This window comes from Pteropus medius, unplaced genomic scaffold (genome assembly GCF_902729225.1).
Source record: "Pteropus medius unplaced genomic scaffold, Ma_sr-lr_union100, whole genome shotgun sequence".
In the NCBI taxonomy this organism is placed as follows: Eukaryota; Metazoa; Chordata; class Mammalia; order Chiroptera; family Pteropodidae; genus Pteropus; species Pteropus medius.
In genome coordinates, this window is record NW_024350398.1 from 689,511 (window position 1) to 703,522 (window position 14,012).

General features: G+C 44.4%; 2 protein-coding genes across 3 annotated transcripts in view; one reads left to right on the forward strand and one right to left on the reverse strand.

Moving 5' to 3' along the window:
- Positions 1–100: 100 nt before the first annotated feature.
- UFC1 (ubiquitin-fold modifier conjugating enzyme 1) lies at positions 101–4,190 on the reverse strand. Its single transcript, XM_039839892.1, has 6 exons — positions 3,834–4,190; positions 1,755–1,822; positions 1,455–1,518; positions 1,081–1,157; positions 742–832; positions 101–544 (listed from the first exon to the last, which is right to left on the reverse strand). Exons 1-6 carry the CDS (start codon positions 3,954–3,956, stop codon positions 464–466), a joined length of 504 nt encoding a protein of 167 aa, XP_039695826.1. The 5' UTR covers positions 3,957–4,190; the 3' UTR covers positions 101–463.
- Positions 4,191–13,857: 9,667 nt separating this feature from the next.
- Positions 13,858–14,012, forward strand: part of DEDD (death effector domain containing) — a 9,250-nt gene continuing 9,095 nt past the window's right edge. The window contains exon 1 of one of the 2 annotated variants that reach the window (XM_039839900.1): positions 13,858–13,977. The gene's annotated coding sequence lies outside the window, so the exon portion shown is untranslated. The remainder of the gene's footprint in view (positions 13,978–14,012) is intronic. The other variant, XM_039839901.1, reaches the window with a different exon arrangement.

The window sequence follows — 14,012 nt, forward strand, 5'->3', positions numbered from 1 at the left end:
CTCATTCCCCAGCTCCCTCCCAAATCAGTGTGGTTGTACATGTGCCTTGGGGCTCGGCCTGCTCACCCTGTGTCAACAGCCACCAACGAGAACCACAGGCCACCAGAAGAAGCAGCTTTTATTGATGAGTTATTTCCGGAAACCAAAAAGACTGTGTACCCACTTTCAACCATCCCCTGTCCTTCCAGGATCTCACACCGCTCCGCCTGGGGAAGGGGTATAAATTACCTTTCGGTTTTTCCAAAGCCCCAGCCTCTCCCCTCCCTGTACAGCCTAACTTAGAAACTCAGTAGCAACACTGTTTTTTCACCACGGCAATGCTGGAAACTGTACCGCTGCAGCTACTTAGTAACCGCTGTAGGCGAAGGGGTGTGAGTGAAGCGGTCGGATGAGTAAGAAGAGGGATGCACAGGAAAACAGGAACGTAGCCTATCCAAGGTCTCAGCCTCAGTGGCTTGATCCTTCATTGGCTGCATTTCTCTTTATGCTGAATCACGCCTTTCTGAATTAGATCGGGGATTTCCACTGCCAGCCATGGACCCAGCTGCAGTACAAGCGAGACCCTGTGAGATTACTGTGACCCAGCCAACGCCTCATGTTCCCTAAGTTCTTTTCTAGAGAGATTCTAGGGGAACATGCCCAAGGGAAAACACTGTTATTCCTTGTTTACTCTGTTACTGTTCTTATACTGCTCGTGGCCTAACCCCCATCCCCCTTATATGCCAAACACCCCACACTTACCCCCAGAGCCATAAGATGAGCTAATCCAAACTTGGGCACGTTCCTGGCCCACAAAGGCTTAAAATGATCGGTCAGACATATTTTGCCACCCCTATGGGAGGGACAAGAGGAAAGAAGGTGGTGACATGTAAGATTAACCATAAAGCACAGCAGTCTCTTGGGAGCACAGGGATACTAGTGATCAGAACTGAGAGTAATGTCCGCTACATACTTTGTCCAGGCTTGACAGAGGGAAGCCTGGAGCCCCTCTAGGCCAGCAGACTCTGGGGGAAATTCCTGCCTCCTGGAGTTCTCCCCAAGTCCTTCTTTGACCCTTTCTCATCTCCTATTCAGTCTTACCTGTACATCTTTGCTGTTTTTCCATCCAGCTCAGGGACTGCAATTTCTGGAGCAGTAGTAGGATATGTGATAGGAATCTGGAGGAATTATAAAGCCTTAATAAAACAGAATCAGGATTGAAAGGAACTGATCTAGTCGCACACACACACGTCTTGCTTGAATGGAAATATCTGGCAAACTCCCCAAGCGGCATGTGTGCGCCAGGACTCTAGGCTTGGAGATTAGTAACTGGACCTATGTTTGCTTCAAACCTCAGCTTTCTCTTCCCATTTAAAAAGTTTTCTTTGGTTCTTCCAAGAAAGGTTAGCTTGTTAACAATCACATAATCCCTCCTCTCCTAATAACCTCCACATTTCCTACTCCATCATACGCACGTCAAACTCGATGTCGAACTCATATTTGAGGAGATCGTGGATGTACCAGCATTTTCCAAACCACCTGTAACAAAAACCAAACCTCAGTCCCATCTGCCCATTCTTCTCTATTCAAATGACATCGTCTTGGTTTAGGCGACTAGCCTGAGAGACTCATGAGATGGGAATTGGGAGTCTGGAGTTGTGGGAGGGGACACAGCTAATATGAGGCAGGGAAGCCCAGGCAGTGAGCTCTGAGACACCAAAATGTTCAAGCAGGTAAGACTCCCACCCCCACACCTCCCCGGAGGGTCTGCCTACCGAGTCCCTTCCTTGTTGGACTCCAGTCGGAACCAATCATTGTCCGCATTCTTGTTGTTCTCCACATACTAAAAGCAGAGAATTAGGTCTTTGAGAGGGAAGATGGGGGCAAGGGCAGTCCCCCGACGTCAAAAGAAAAGTGTGTGATTACTTTCTCTCTTGGTATGTTTACCCAACTTTTCGGACATAAGCAAAGCCGAAGACAAAGCTGCACTGATAAGCAGGAACTTGCCCAGAGCAGAGAACAGAATGCTTGGGATGCCACTCAATTTAGCACAAAAGACTTGATGATAGTGCCTGGGTTCTCTTCTCACCTCTGACAGCGCCTGCCCTCAGCCCACAACTCATTTTATGGTGTACTCCCTCTTTGGAGGACCTCATGTAGTCCTGGGTTTGACTGGCACCCACACGTTGATGACTTCCAAATCTTTATGTTTAATCTAGACCTTTTCTCAGAGCATCAGATTCATATATATATACATATATATATACATATATATATATATATATTTTTTTTTAGGCGAGGCAACTCTTGGTTGACCTCACAGATTGCAAGGACCTTGTCAGTTTACAATCCCTTATTTTTTATTTTTTACGCCTACAGCACCTGGTCTTTCCAGGTGGTCTCCCATCCAACTGTATATTGAAATTTCTACCTTCGTTTCACAGGTACTTCAAACTCAAGTGTTTCCCCCTGTCCTTCAGACCCATTTCTCCGCTGCATCAATTTCAGGCAGTAGTATTAGCATTCACTGTCACTCAAAAAGCTGGGAATCATTCCTGATACTTCCTCTCCTTTACTTTCCTCCACCGATCCTGCTTACTCTGTTTCACAATGTTCCGCTGATTTTACCTTCTGCGTATTCTTCACATCTACCTTTCCTCTCTATTCTCACCGTAACTGCTGAGTTTCGACCGTCATCACCTTTCTTTTTCCTGGATTATTGACAGCCTCCTGATTTATCTCCTACCTTCGATCTTTTCCCTGTCAATTCTATTTTCCTCTCTACTGCCACTGTGATCCATCAAAAGCCAAATCTGGCTCTGTTATTCCTCCGTTTAAAATCCTTTAAAGGTACCCTAAAGCCCCCAAGATAAAATTCAAGTGCTCAAACCGCTCCCTCAAGCCTTGCCTACCACTCCCTGCCACACATTTGATGCCGTAGCAACTCTGAACTACTTGCGTTTCTTCATGCACATCATGGCCATTCTAGCTTCTACGCCTTTGCTCATGCTGTCCCTTTTGACTTGAATGTCCTTCTCTTACCCTCATGTTTTATCTGGCTAACTTATGTTTACCCTTTAAGTCTCAGCTCAAGTCCTGCCTCTTCCAGGAAGCCTTCCCTGAGGAGACCCCAATTGGATTAGGAATCTCACCACCTGCTTCAAAACATCTTAGCAGTTTCTCCGCCTCCCCTCCCTCCCGCTCTACTTAAACAACGTATTAAAACTGCTTCTGTCCGCCTCAGTCCCCTCCACCTTATTTGGTTTTGGACCCCCTTCCTAGGTACTAGCCGTCTAATAAGGGTTTTTTCAAGCGGCAGAAAAGCTGCTGGCCTTTATTATAGACAGAGGTCCCTGTCAGGAAGACAAACTTTCTTCTTCCGCAGAAGGGACACTAGCTGAGGATGGCTCGTTCCTGTGCGCTCAGGTCCTCAGCTCTCTGCAACTAACAGCTCCTTCCATTTTCAGCCCTAACCTATGTTCCTCCCTCACGAAGAGTGAAGGCGGGAGCGGGGAGATGCGGACCCGGCCTTAGGCCGCAGGAATCCCTCTGACCACCTCCCCTACATGCAGGAGAGCTGGCACCTGCAGCCAGGGGGACACGTCACCTTCCGGGGAGGCGTATCCCCACAAGAACGGCTGCTTTCGGCCACAAACGCTGGTCTCAGTGTGGCTCCTGACGCGAGTCTCCTCTGCCTGCTCCCCACTATCCGCACCCCCCTATTCTCCAGTTTCTATGAATTTGGGAGTTAAACTTTAAAACCGGAAGCAGCTTCCACACGGAGCAGATTTCTAAGGACACCTGACTGCCCGCAACCGTTCTGCGACGCGGTTGGCCGCGGTAGCACGACTGACCCGGATAAGAGCCTGGTATTCCTCCTTGAGTCGCTGCACCCACAACTCCCGATCTCGAGGTCCGGCGTTAGTCTTCAGCACCGGGATCTCAGACACGACACGCCGGGTGGCCTCGTCCGCCATCTTGGACGAGGGCGCAGGAGAAAGGCGGAAGTAGTTTTACCTGTCGTTTACATGCAGGGCGCCTCCATCTTTACTATGGGAAGATGGGGAGTCGTGCTGCCTTACGACTTCCTTGAATGCTGTCTTTATCGTCTAGTAGCGAAGACGAACTTGTCACCTGTTTGTGGGTACAACGGGGAGAACAGAATAGAAATGAATTGCTCTGTCCTGAATATGGCACCTGTCAGTAAAAACCCCCCACAGACTGCTCAAAACGTGACTTCCGCTCATGCTCAGAGAAGTAACCTCAGAAAACCCCTCCGGACGCCTCTCCAAATGGGAGAGTTGTTAGAATTTCAGACTGTTCCAGGCACTGTTCTTCGCACCGTCTTCCTAAAACGCGCGGTTCACGTGTTGTCGCTTCGTTTAAGCTTCCTTAGCTTCCACGTAGTCGGCCCGAGGGCAGTGTAGTCACCCAGTGGAAGGGTACTGGACTCCTGATAAATATTGGAAACCTTGGAGAATCAAATGTAACATACAGTCTTGGCCCTGAAGAATTAACACAATCGTAATAGAGAATTCTTAAGTGGCAAAGGGGTCTAGAGGTCACAGGAAGACGTGCCTTAGCCTAGACATTGTTTTGGTCTGAACTTAAGCCATCTAGGAAGGAGTCATGTCTCTGTCTCTAGGGCAGGGTACACGGAAGGTTCCCAGAAATTATGCAGAATTTTGTACCTTGACGTTGGTTTTTAAACCTAAACGCATTAGTTTTGGCTTTAATTTACATGTCTCGTTTACTCCGTTAATCATTCCAGCCTGTAGCAGCAATTTTGGATCAGATTGTATTAATCATCGCGTTCTATAGTCCATCAGCAAATGTGATAAACATACCGTATCTTAATTTCTAATGGCTGAGACCTCCAGTACAAAGTGGAACGGTGTGTTGAGAGCAGACATCCTTGTCTTGTTCTGATTTTTTTAGGGGGGAGGGGAGGAGCGTTGTCTTTCTTCATTAAATATGACGTAACCTGTAGCCTTTTCATAGATGCCCTTTATCAGTTTAAGGAAGTTCCCTCCTGTTTGTAGTGTTGAGGGTTTTAATCATGAATGGATGTTGGATTTTTTTCCAAATGCTTTTTCTGTGTTCATTGAGATGATGTGGTTTTTGTCTTTCGTTAGCATGTTATACCTTTTTTCTTTAGAAGTCGGATATTGGTTAAAGCTAAAGCAAAGCTTTTTAATACCTCTGTGGAGCGCTCTCTCCCAGGGGAAATGAAGATGTATTCCCTTTTGCGTGTAGGCACACTGGCATCTTACACAGTGCAGGGGTTTGGGATGAGGCTTTGCAATTTAATTGTCATAAGACTTTGAAGATGGGGGAGGGGAAATGGTGACATGTAGGTCAAAGGATACAAACTTTCAGTTATAAGAAGAATAAATTCAGAGAATCTAAGGTACAGCTTGGTGACTATAGTTAATAATATAGTGTTGTATATTTGGAAGTTAGAGTAGATGTTAAGCATTTTCGCCATGAAAAAAAAGAGTTAATTACGTGAGGTGATGGGACGTGTTCATTATCTTGATCTTGGTAGTCATTCCACAATACATGTATATAAAATCATTACATGTATATCAAATTATCACTTTAAATATGTACAATTATATTTGTCGATTATTCTTTAGTACAGTCGGAGGGGAAAAGACTTTGGAGGGTTACTGTAAACTGCATTTTCTTATAATTTATTCATGCTATAATTTATTCAAGCAGACCCTCATGAATGCTTAGGTCGTGTTCAGTCTTTTGCTATTACAAACAGTGTCCCGGATAATCACCTTATCTACTCACCATTTTATACATGTGTAATAAATACTTAGATATGGAAATATTGCCTCAAAAGATTTGTGCATTTAAATTTTTATTAATGTTGTCAAATTGCCCTCCATAAATATTAAACCAACTTGTATGACTGTTAGCAATATATGAAATGACAAGTATTTCATATAATCACAAAAAATCACAGTATTAACAAGTTATTTTTGCCAGTTCTATGATTGAAATGGAATCTCAAGACAATTTTAATGTCCATTTCTCTCATTATGAGTAAGCGTAATACATTTTCATAGGTTAGCATCTGTTTATATTTCCTTTTCTGTAAATGTTTATATCCTTTACTCCTTTTTAATTATCTTTTTTTTTTCTCGGTGATATATATGAGATTTTTAGTGTGCTTTTTTTTTTATGAAAGAGATTAGCCACTTGTGATGGGTTATATTTTCCCCAGTTTGTCATTTGTCTTTGATTTTGTTCACGGTATTTTTAAAAGTGTGGAAAAATTTCTATATGATGCCCAGTTAACAGCTTCTGGTGTCACCACAATGGTCTAGCCTATTATTATTATTTAATGATCCCATGTTTTCCTCTACTACCTTTTTTCCTAAAATGAAAGTGGCTTTGTTCCGGCTTAAACAATACAAAAAAATAAAATTATTTCAGAATCCTATCCCAAGAAGTAAAAACTGCTATCATTTAAAGTATATATCCTTCCAGACATCGCTGTGTGCACATTTCTTACCTTCTACTTTCTCTGGATTTAATTTACTATTCTAGGTTCTTAAGATGGATGCAAAATTCGTGAATTTTCAGCTTTTCTTTTTTCCTAATGCATGCATTTAGGACTATGCATTTTCCTATAAGCATATCCCATAAGTTTTGGTATGTAGTATTTTTGTTATCATTCAGTTTAAAATTATTTTCTAACTCTGATTGTGATTTCTATTTTTGGGTTATTTAGAAATGGATTTCATAACTTCCAAATGTAAGGACTTTCTAGTCACCTTTTGTTACTCATTTCTAGATTAACTGCAATGAGGGCAAGAAACACACCTTGTATTTCAATCCTTTGAAATTTGTTGAAACTTACTTTATAGCACAATATGGTCAGGTTTAAAAATGTTCCAAGTGTGCTTGAAAATAATTTGTCATTTGCAGTTGTTGGGTATAGTGGAGTATTTACATTGTTGAATCCAATTTTCTTCTCATTATTTAAGTTTTTTATATCCTTACCGATTTTTCGTGGGGGCGTTTCTTGGTTCCAAAAGAGGTATGCTCTATCAGTGAATGAGAGAGGTGTGTTAAATCTCCTATTATAATTATGAATTTGTCTATTTTTCTTTGTAGCTCTGTTGTTCTGTACTATTTGAGGTTATGCTATTAAGTGTATACAAATTTAGAACTTCCAGGCAAGTCGAACTTATTGATATGAGGTGCCTTTATTTCTAGTAATGCTTTGTGACTTCAAGTCTACTATATGTTATATAATTTTCATTTGGTTTATGTTTGCATAATATAGCGTTTCCCATTCTTTTACTTTCACTCTCTTTGTACCCTTATGTTTTAGGTAGCTCCCAGTGTTTTATATTAGCTATGACTGGCTATTAAAATCCATAAGGAGTCTACAGCCCGATCGCGCCCGATCTCATCTGATCTCGGAAGCTAAGCAGGGGTGGGCCTGGTTAGTACTTGGATGGCAGACCACCTAGGAATACCAGGTGCCGTAGGCATAAGAAATAAAAAAAGAGTATGAATTTAGGTCTGTTACTGGACCTTCTATTCTGTTACATCAGTTTGTGTATTCACAGGGAATTGCCCCATCTTTATTATTGTAGCTTTATAATACATTTTTATATTTGGTTGGGCTAGCTTCTATTTATTAGGGGTTTTTTTTTCCAGCATTTTCCTTTCAATTCTTCCTTATTTTAACATGTGAACCTAAAATAAGCTCATTTTATTTTTAAAAATTTTGCTGATATTTTAATCTAGATCATATTAAATTTGTAGACTTTGGGAGATTAACATCATTATATGTTGTCCCTACCCAAGATTATGGTGTTACTTCCATTTGTTCAAGTGTCTTTTAGGTGAGTAGTATTTTAAAATTTTGTTCACACAGATCATGCATTCTCGTTAAGGTTATTCACAGGCATTTTATCGCTTTTGTTGCCATTGAGTCTTTTCTTCGATTATATATTTAACTTACTGTTTGTTTAGATATGTTTATTTCTGCATGTTATTCCCCACGCACACACTTCACTAAATTCTATTATTTGTAATAATTTTTCAGTTCTCAGAGTTATCTAGGTAAATAAGGTATCATGCAATAATGATAATTACCTTATTTTAGCTGTACAAAAACATATAAGTAGCTAAAACTTGGAAGAAAACAAGACAGAATGAGGTAATGTGAGAAGTTAGGAAAATCCTTTTTGTTAGTTATAATTTCACTAAGGATTGAACATACTAATAAAATAGTAACAGGATTCTTAGCATTTTAAACGAGTTCAGGGCCAGGACATATGGTGTTCTAGAAATCAGAAGTTATTATGTGAGATTTGTGTCCCCTGTAGGTAACCTGAGGAACTCATAATATGGCAAATGTCCACATTTTTAAAGACGGAAAAATTTGTGCGTGTGTGTATTCACTACCCAAAGAGGGAAATTTTAGATGGTGAATTCTGGAAACTAAAAGACTAAGATTAGTAATTCTTTGTAACATTATAGAAGAGTTACTAGAGTGATTTATGAGCAATGAGGGGGAAAAAAGCAGTTATCCCCAGATGCCTACATGGTTCATCACGATGTGTCTCCGTCTCCTGAAATGACTTCCTTGCCTCCTGGCCTTTTGCAGGGGTTCCTTCAGCCTAGGACACTTCCCATTCTCTGCAAGAGGCTGGTTCCTTGCTGTTCTTTAGGTCTCAGCTTCCATGCTACCTCTTCAAAGACAGGCTTTCTCTGGTGTCATTTTTTGTCACAGCATTCTGTTCTTTGCCTTCATGACACCCATATCAATTTAACATGATGTATTTATTTTTCTTCCTTAGTGTCTCTGTCTAAACAGTGAGCTCCATGAAGTCATGTTTTCTTCACCGATGTGTATCTTATCATACATGCCTATCACAGTAAATAACATTAGTAAATGCTTACTATAGATTAAGTGAATGACTTTCATTGCTAGTGTTACTCAATTAGCAAACTAGAACATCATAGAGACAGAACATCTTGATTTCAGGAAAAATATGTTTCCTAATAAGTTCTTTGAAAAAGACAGAGAAGGGGCTAGAATATAGGAGCATTTTTATTTGAATGACTAACCAAAGAAGAATTGATTAATTCTCTAATTGGCTTGTGGGGTTGGTGAGACAGGATTGTATTTTGTCGTGGTCTGTAGGATGACCAATGACATAGAAAAAGTCACCCCCTTGGGGGCAGCAGAGAGCAGCTATAAAAAACCTGAATTTCTGAAACCTGGTGAAAATCGTTACAGATGAGTATTAGGAAACATTTATTGAGCACTTACAATGAGTTAGACCCTGTGTTAACACTTCATATATGTTAGTTAATATAATCATTAAAACAATGACCTATGAGTCATTGTTTTACAGATAAGAAAATAAGCTCAAGAAGGAACTTGCCCAAAGCCATATTAGTGAGGGTCAGAGCTGGCAAATGAAGAAAAGGCAAACAGGTTAGGGGGCAGTTTGGACAGCAGATTATTAGTTTTCAGGGACTGACTGTGGTCTCTACTCTTCTTTTCCGAAACCAGGAGACACTGGATTTCTAGCTAAGGGCTTACAGCTAGGTCAGAGTTCCACTAAACTTAGCAGCCAGTACGATGCCTGGGTGAAAATGAGTAACTGGAGCGGCCTGGCCTTAATGGGGAACAAAGAACGAGAGAGGACTATAAGGTCGGCAAGTCACCATAGCACAAGGAGTAAAGCCCAGGCAGGGACACAGGGATCAGAGTGAGTGATGAGCATGGGAGAGTTAAGAGGATCCTTGTGACAATGGGTTTCTACAGGGTATGGGCTTCTTTAAGGGAATGTCAGGGGAACAGCACGACTGGGACGAGCAGCCTTAATAGTGTATTTAGATCAAGAAAGAGACCTGCTGTACTTCACACGGCCACTACCACTGGCATTTAGGAGGAGCGCGGCAGTTATCTGAAGGGCTGATGTAGCTACAATGTGTTGATCCAGAGAGAAAAAATAGGGCCGATAAGTGGCAGTTACAAAGAAGTAGATTTTCTAAGTACAGAAAAAAGGGCTTTCTAATCACTGAGAATTACGGTGAATTGAGAAACATTTCATGGGACGTAGTAGAAACAGGAGCAAAGTAGAAACAGGAGTGAAAGGTTGAGGGATGTCAGCTTAAAGATTCTGGCAGAGAGAGAGAATTGTGGGATTAGAGTGTGTTGAGAAGCGGAAAAGGCTGGGAATCAGGGTCAAGCTGAAGGAGCCAGTCTCTGAGAGCTGAGACTCCAAGGAAGAGACAGGAACCGATGTGAAGGAAGGGATGGGAAAAGCAGAGGACTGAGTAGCAAGCGAAGCCCGCACAGCTTCTCAGTCTTCTCAGTGGAGTTTCTCAAGTTTTTAGTTGAAGTACGGAAGCGCGCCCACCGGAGTGCCCGTCTCTCTGCACCCCCCACCGCCTTCCGGCCATCTGCTTGGCTCTCTCTGTTGGCATCATGACCTCTTCAGCGCCTATTAACATCTCAAGATTCCATGTCAAAAGCGAACTTCTGCACCCCGCTCCCCCGCCGCCAAGAAAACATTCCTACTGATGCAGCCATGAATGAATGGACTAGCTTAGGAACACACAACTGTCCCAATGTCTGGAATTTGTAAAACTTTGTTGAGCTTTGGCCCCAGGGAAAAGAATTGCGCCCTTAAGTCCTGTAAAGGAAGAGGGGTTACTTTGGAAGGCCAGCGAAGACAATTCCCAGCCCTTCCTTTGCTTTCCATGAAGAAGGCAACCTGTCATCCCCAGGCTACCACGAATGGACTGGACACTGTGCTGCCGGAGAAGGCGGTCCTCGGCATGACCCCGCCCCCTACTCCCCGTGAGCCTCTAAGTGGGGTTGGCTGAGGCTTGGAGAGGAGAGGGGTGGTCATGGAAGAGAATTACGACCAGAGTCCAAGACTGCTAGTCGTCAAGCACGTCGGGATAGGGATATGGAGAGAACACGATTCTAGTTTAAGGAGTACCTGTGTCTGCCCTTTTTGTGGCTTTTGTGGGGCAAAAAAGCCATACGATACAGCTACTTCCGTCTCAATGACTCTCCCTCTAGGAAGAGCTGAGGAACAATCTGTGAAGAAAATGATGATATAGGGGAGGCTGTTTACAAACAGCCAGGGGGTGTGTGGGGGGGAAATAGGTGCAGTAGAAATTTGATGCTTTTTCTAATGAACGACCTTCAACCCTCAAAGGTAGGAAACGGTGGCTGGGAATCAGCCCTCCTCTTGCTCTCCTTTGCTGCTTTCAGACAAGTGCACGTCCATCTTCTTCCAAAAACTCTTCCCTCTGTGCAGCTCGCGCCATTTGGCTCTGCTACCTTTAGCGTTCATGCTCATGGAGGGTTTCAGCACCTACTGAACAGCCCTCTCTGTGCCAACTCTCCCTATCATTCTGCGCGGTTTTAGGAAAATCCATGTGATCCCTAGTTAGTTTTTCACCTTCTCAACTCCAACTTATACTCCTACTTTCAATTTCTTAACTTTGCCATTTCTGGCAACACAGGTTTTTCTTGACGGCAGGTTTAGGGACGAGATAAGGGATGGAAGAGGGGAGCATTCTCAAGTGCGGCAACATTGGTGGTGCCTGAGCCGGCTGCTGCTGACTTCAAAACCCCCTAAAAGACGGACTTGAGGCCATGACGCATAAGGGTGGAACAGCATGGATGTCGGATTCCACAGGATGCTTGGAGGAAAGTTTTGACCTTTATGCCTAGGATCTGGAGCTAAAAGCACCCTTCCTGTTAGCTGCCTCTGGGGACACCTGACACTTTTAACGACTTCCATATTCTTGAAACACTTTCTTTTGATTCTGTGACAACCATCACCTAGTTTTTATTCTTCTTCATTGGCTGTTCCTTTTCAAAGATTCTCCAAAGGCTCTTCTATTTGTGCCTTAAGTGATGGAATTCCCCAGAGCACTTTTCTTAGTCCTCTTCTGTTCTCTGGGGAGCTTATCCAAATCTATGGCTGCAACAAGCACTGAAATGTTCTTGATTCAGAATTTCTGGCCTATACATCAGTGGAGTTTTCAAGAAATAGTTTTCTATGAAAGCAATATATGTATACAGTAAAATAAATTTAAACAGTGTAAGTTGGAGCCAAAATAAAAAAGTGTTTTATCCCTCCCAGGCCCACTCTTCCTGGTTAATTTTTTAATGCCCGTGTACACGTGCCATATGTACTGCTCTGTACTTCCTTTCCTTTCTTTTCATATATTTCTCCTGTGTTTAGATCTGTATATTCAGCTACCATTTCCACCTGGCTGTCCCCCAGTCTCCTAAAACTGCTTCTCTTTCTTCGGAATTCTCCCTTATGCTACATCCTACTGCTAGTCTTTCTACAGTCAACACCATGAAAACACTGTTCTTAGATTTTAGCACTGTGCCTTTCCAGTCACTCAGTTTACCTCGCTCTGGTTTCTGATCCACATCCCTGAAACGGCTTTCTCCCAAATCACTAAATGACTTCTTTGTTGCGAAATCCAATGGGCACATTTCAGTCAGCATCTTATCTGACATCTCCTTGATGCTTCTCTCCTGGTTTCCTTCTTTCCTTTCTCTTCGCCCCCCTCGGTGCCCTCTTTTCGGCTTCCCTCCCTCATCTCATCCCTTAAATGCAGGTTTTCCTCTCTAGACCGTCTTATTCACTTCCGTGGCTTCAATAACCATCGATATTCACATGCACACGAGCACATCCATCCCCCAAACCCTTCTTTGGGTTCCTAGCCCATATTACCTGATATTCCATTGTCTAATGGATAACTCACAGGCTCCTGAAACTCATTCTCTCCACCAAAACAAAAAATGCCATCATCATTCCCCAACTGCCCAAGTCAGAACACTGCACAATATATTGGATTTCTCCCTCTGCCTCATGACCATCTCCAATCTATTTTTTCCCTTCTATGGGAGAGACCACTGCCGCCTCCCAGTTGTTCTCCTGGCTTCTGCCTTCGTCCCCTCCAGTCCACTCTCCCCACTGCAACCAGTGATCTTTCTAAAATGCAAATATCACCGTTCACATTTCCACTAAGAATCTTCAAAGCCTACTCATTGCTCTTAGGATAAAATCAACTAACTTACAAGGCCTTGTGTCGTCTGGTCTCCCACATCTCACAGACCTCATCACCTCTTTTAACCACACCAGGCTGCTGGCAGCTTCAGAACGTCCCGGCCCTCCGCCCCAGTTCCTAACGGTCCAGAATTCAGCTCAGACGACGCTTCCCTCAGGAAGCGGGTGCTCAAAGAGCAAATGCTGAGTGAAATCCGAGAGGGCATCTGGGCAGCGCGTTATGCTCCGGACCCAGGGTTACTGAACGTCCGGGTTACCAGGAAGCTCAGAGCAAAGGTCAAGTCCAGATCACGAACCTTTCCCCAAGTTCGCAGGCAATCAGACCCCGTAATATTTCGCCCTTATGCGTCACGGCCCCCAGTCCGTCTTTCAACGGGTCTTGAAGTCTCCACCGGGCAGCTGCGGCGCCGCCAGCGTTTCCACACTCGGGCGTATTACGCTCTCTCGCCCCTTACCGCGGCCCCGAAGCCGCCGTCCGTCCAGAAACCCTTGCGTTGCCAGCTTGCCCCAAAGCAAGATGGCCGCCAGCCTGCATTCTCGCCGCCCAAGTGAAGCTATCCACGCCCCGGGTAATGCCGCTGCCAGGCTGCCCTCACCCAACATGGCTGCGCAGCTCGTGACTCACTATGGTCCCGAAGCCTCCGCGAGCCGCCCGGGTTCCGGGGGCGCAGCTCAGGACGCAGCCTCTCCCCGCCCCCGCCCGCCTCTCCCCTCCCCTGCCCTCCCCTGCCCTCCCCTCCCTTCCCCACCCCCCTGCCCCACGCCCGCAGCGGCGGCGGCGGCGGCGGCGGCGGCAGCGGCGGCGGCGGCGGCGGCGGCAGGAGCCCGGATGCGGCGCCGGGAGACGGCCGGGGAGCGGCGCGGATGGATCCAACATGGCGGCGCCGAGCCTGAGCCCAGGGTGAGGCGGCGGGGCGGCGGGAGTGGGGAGGGGGA

Coding starts and splice junctions, on each gene's coding strand:
- UFC1 (XM_039839892.1), bottom strand. CDS start 3,956: ATGGCGGACGAGGCCACCCGGCGTGTCGTGTCTGAGATCCCGGTGCTG. Junction 1,158..1,454: donor AGTTCGACATCGAGTTTGAC/GTGCGTATGATG, acceptor TAATTCCTCCAG/ATTCCTATCACATATCCTAC. Junction 545..741: donor CTCATCTTATGGCTCTGGGG/GTAAGTGTGGGG, acceptor CTTGTACTGCAG/CTGGGTCCATGGCTGGCAGT.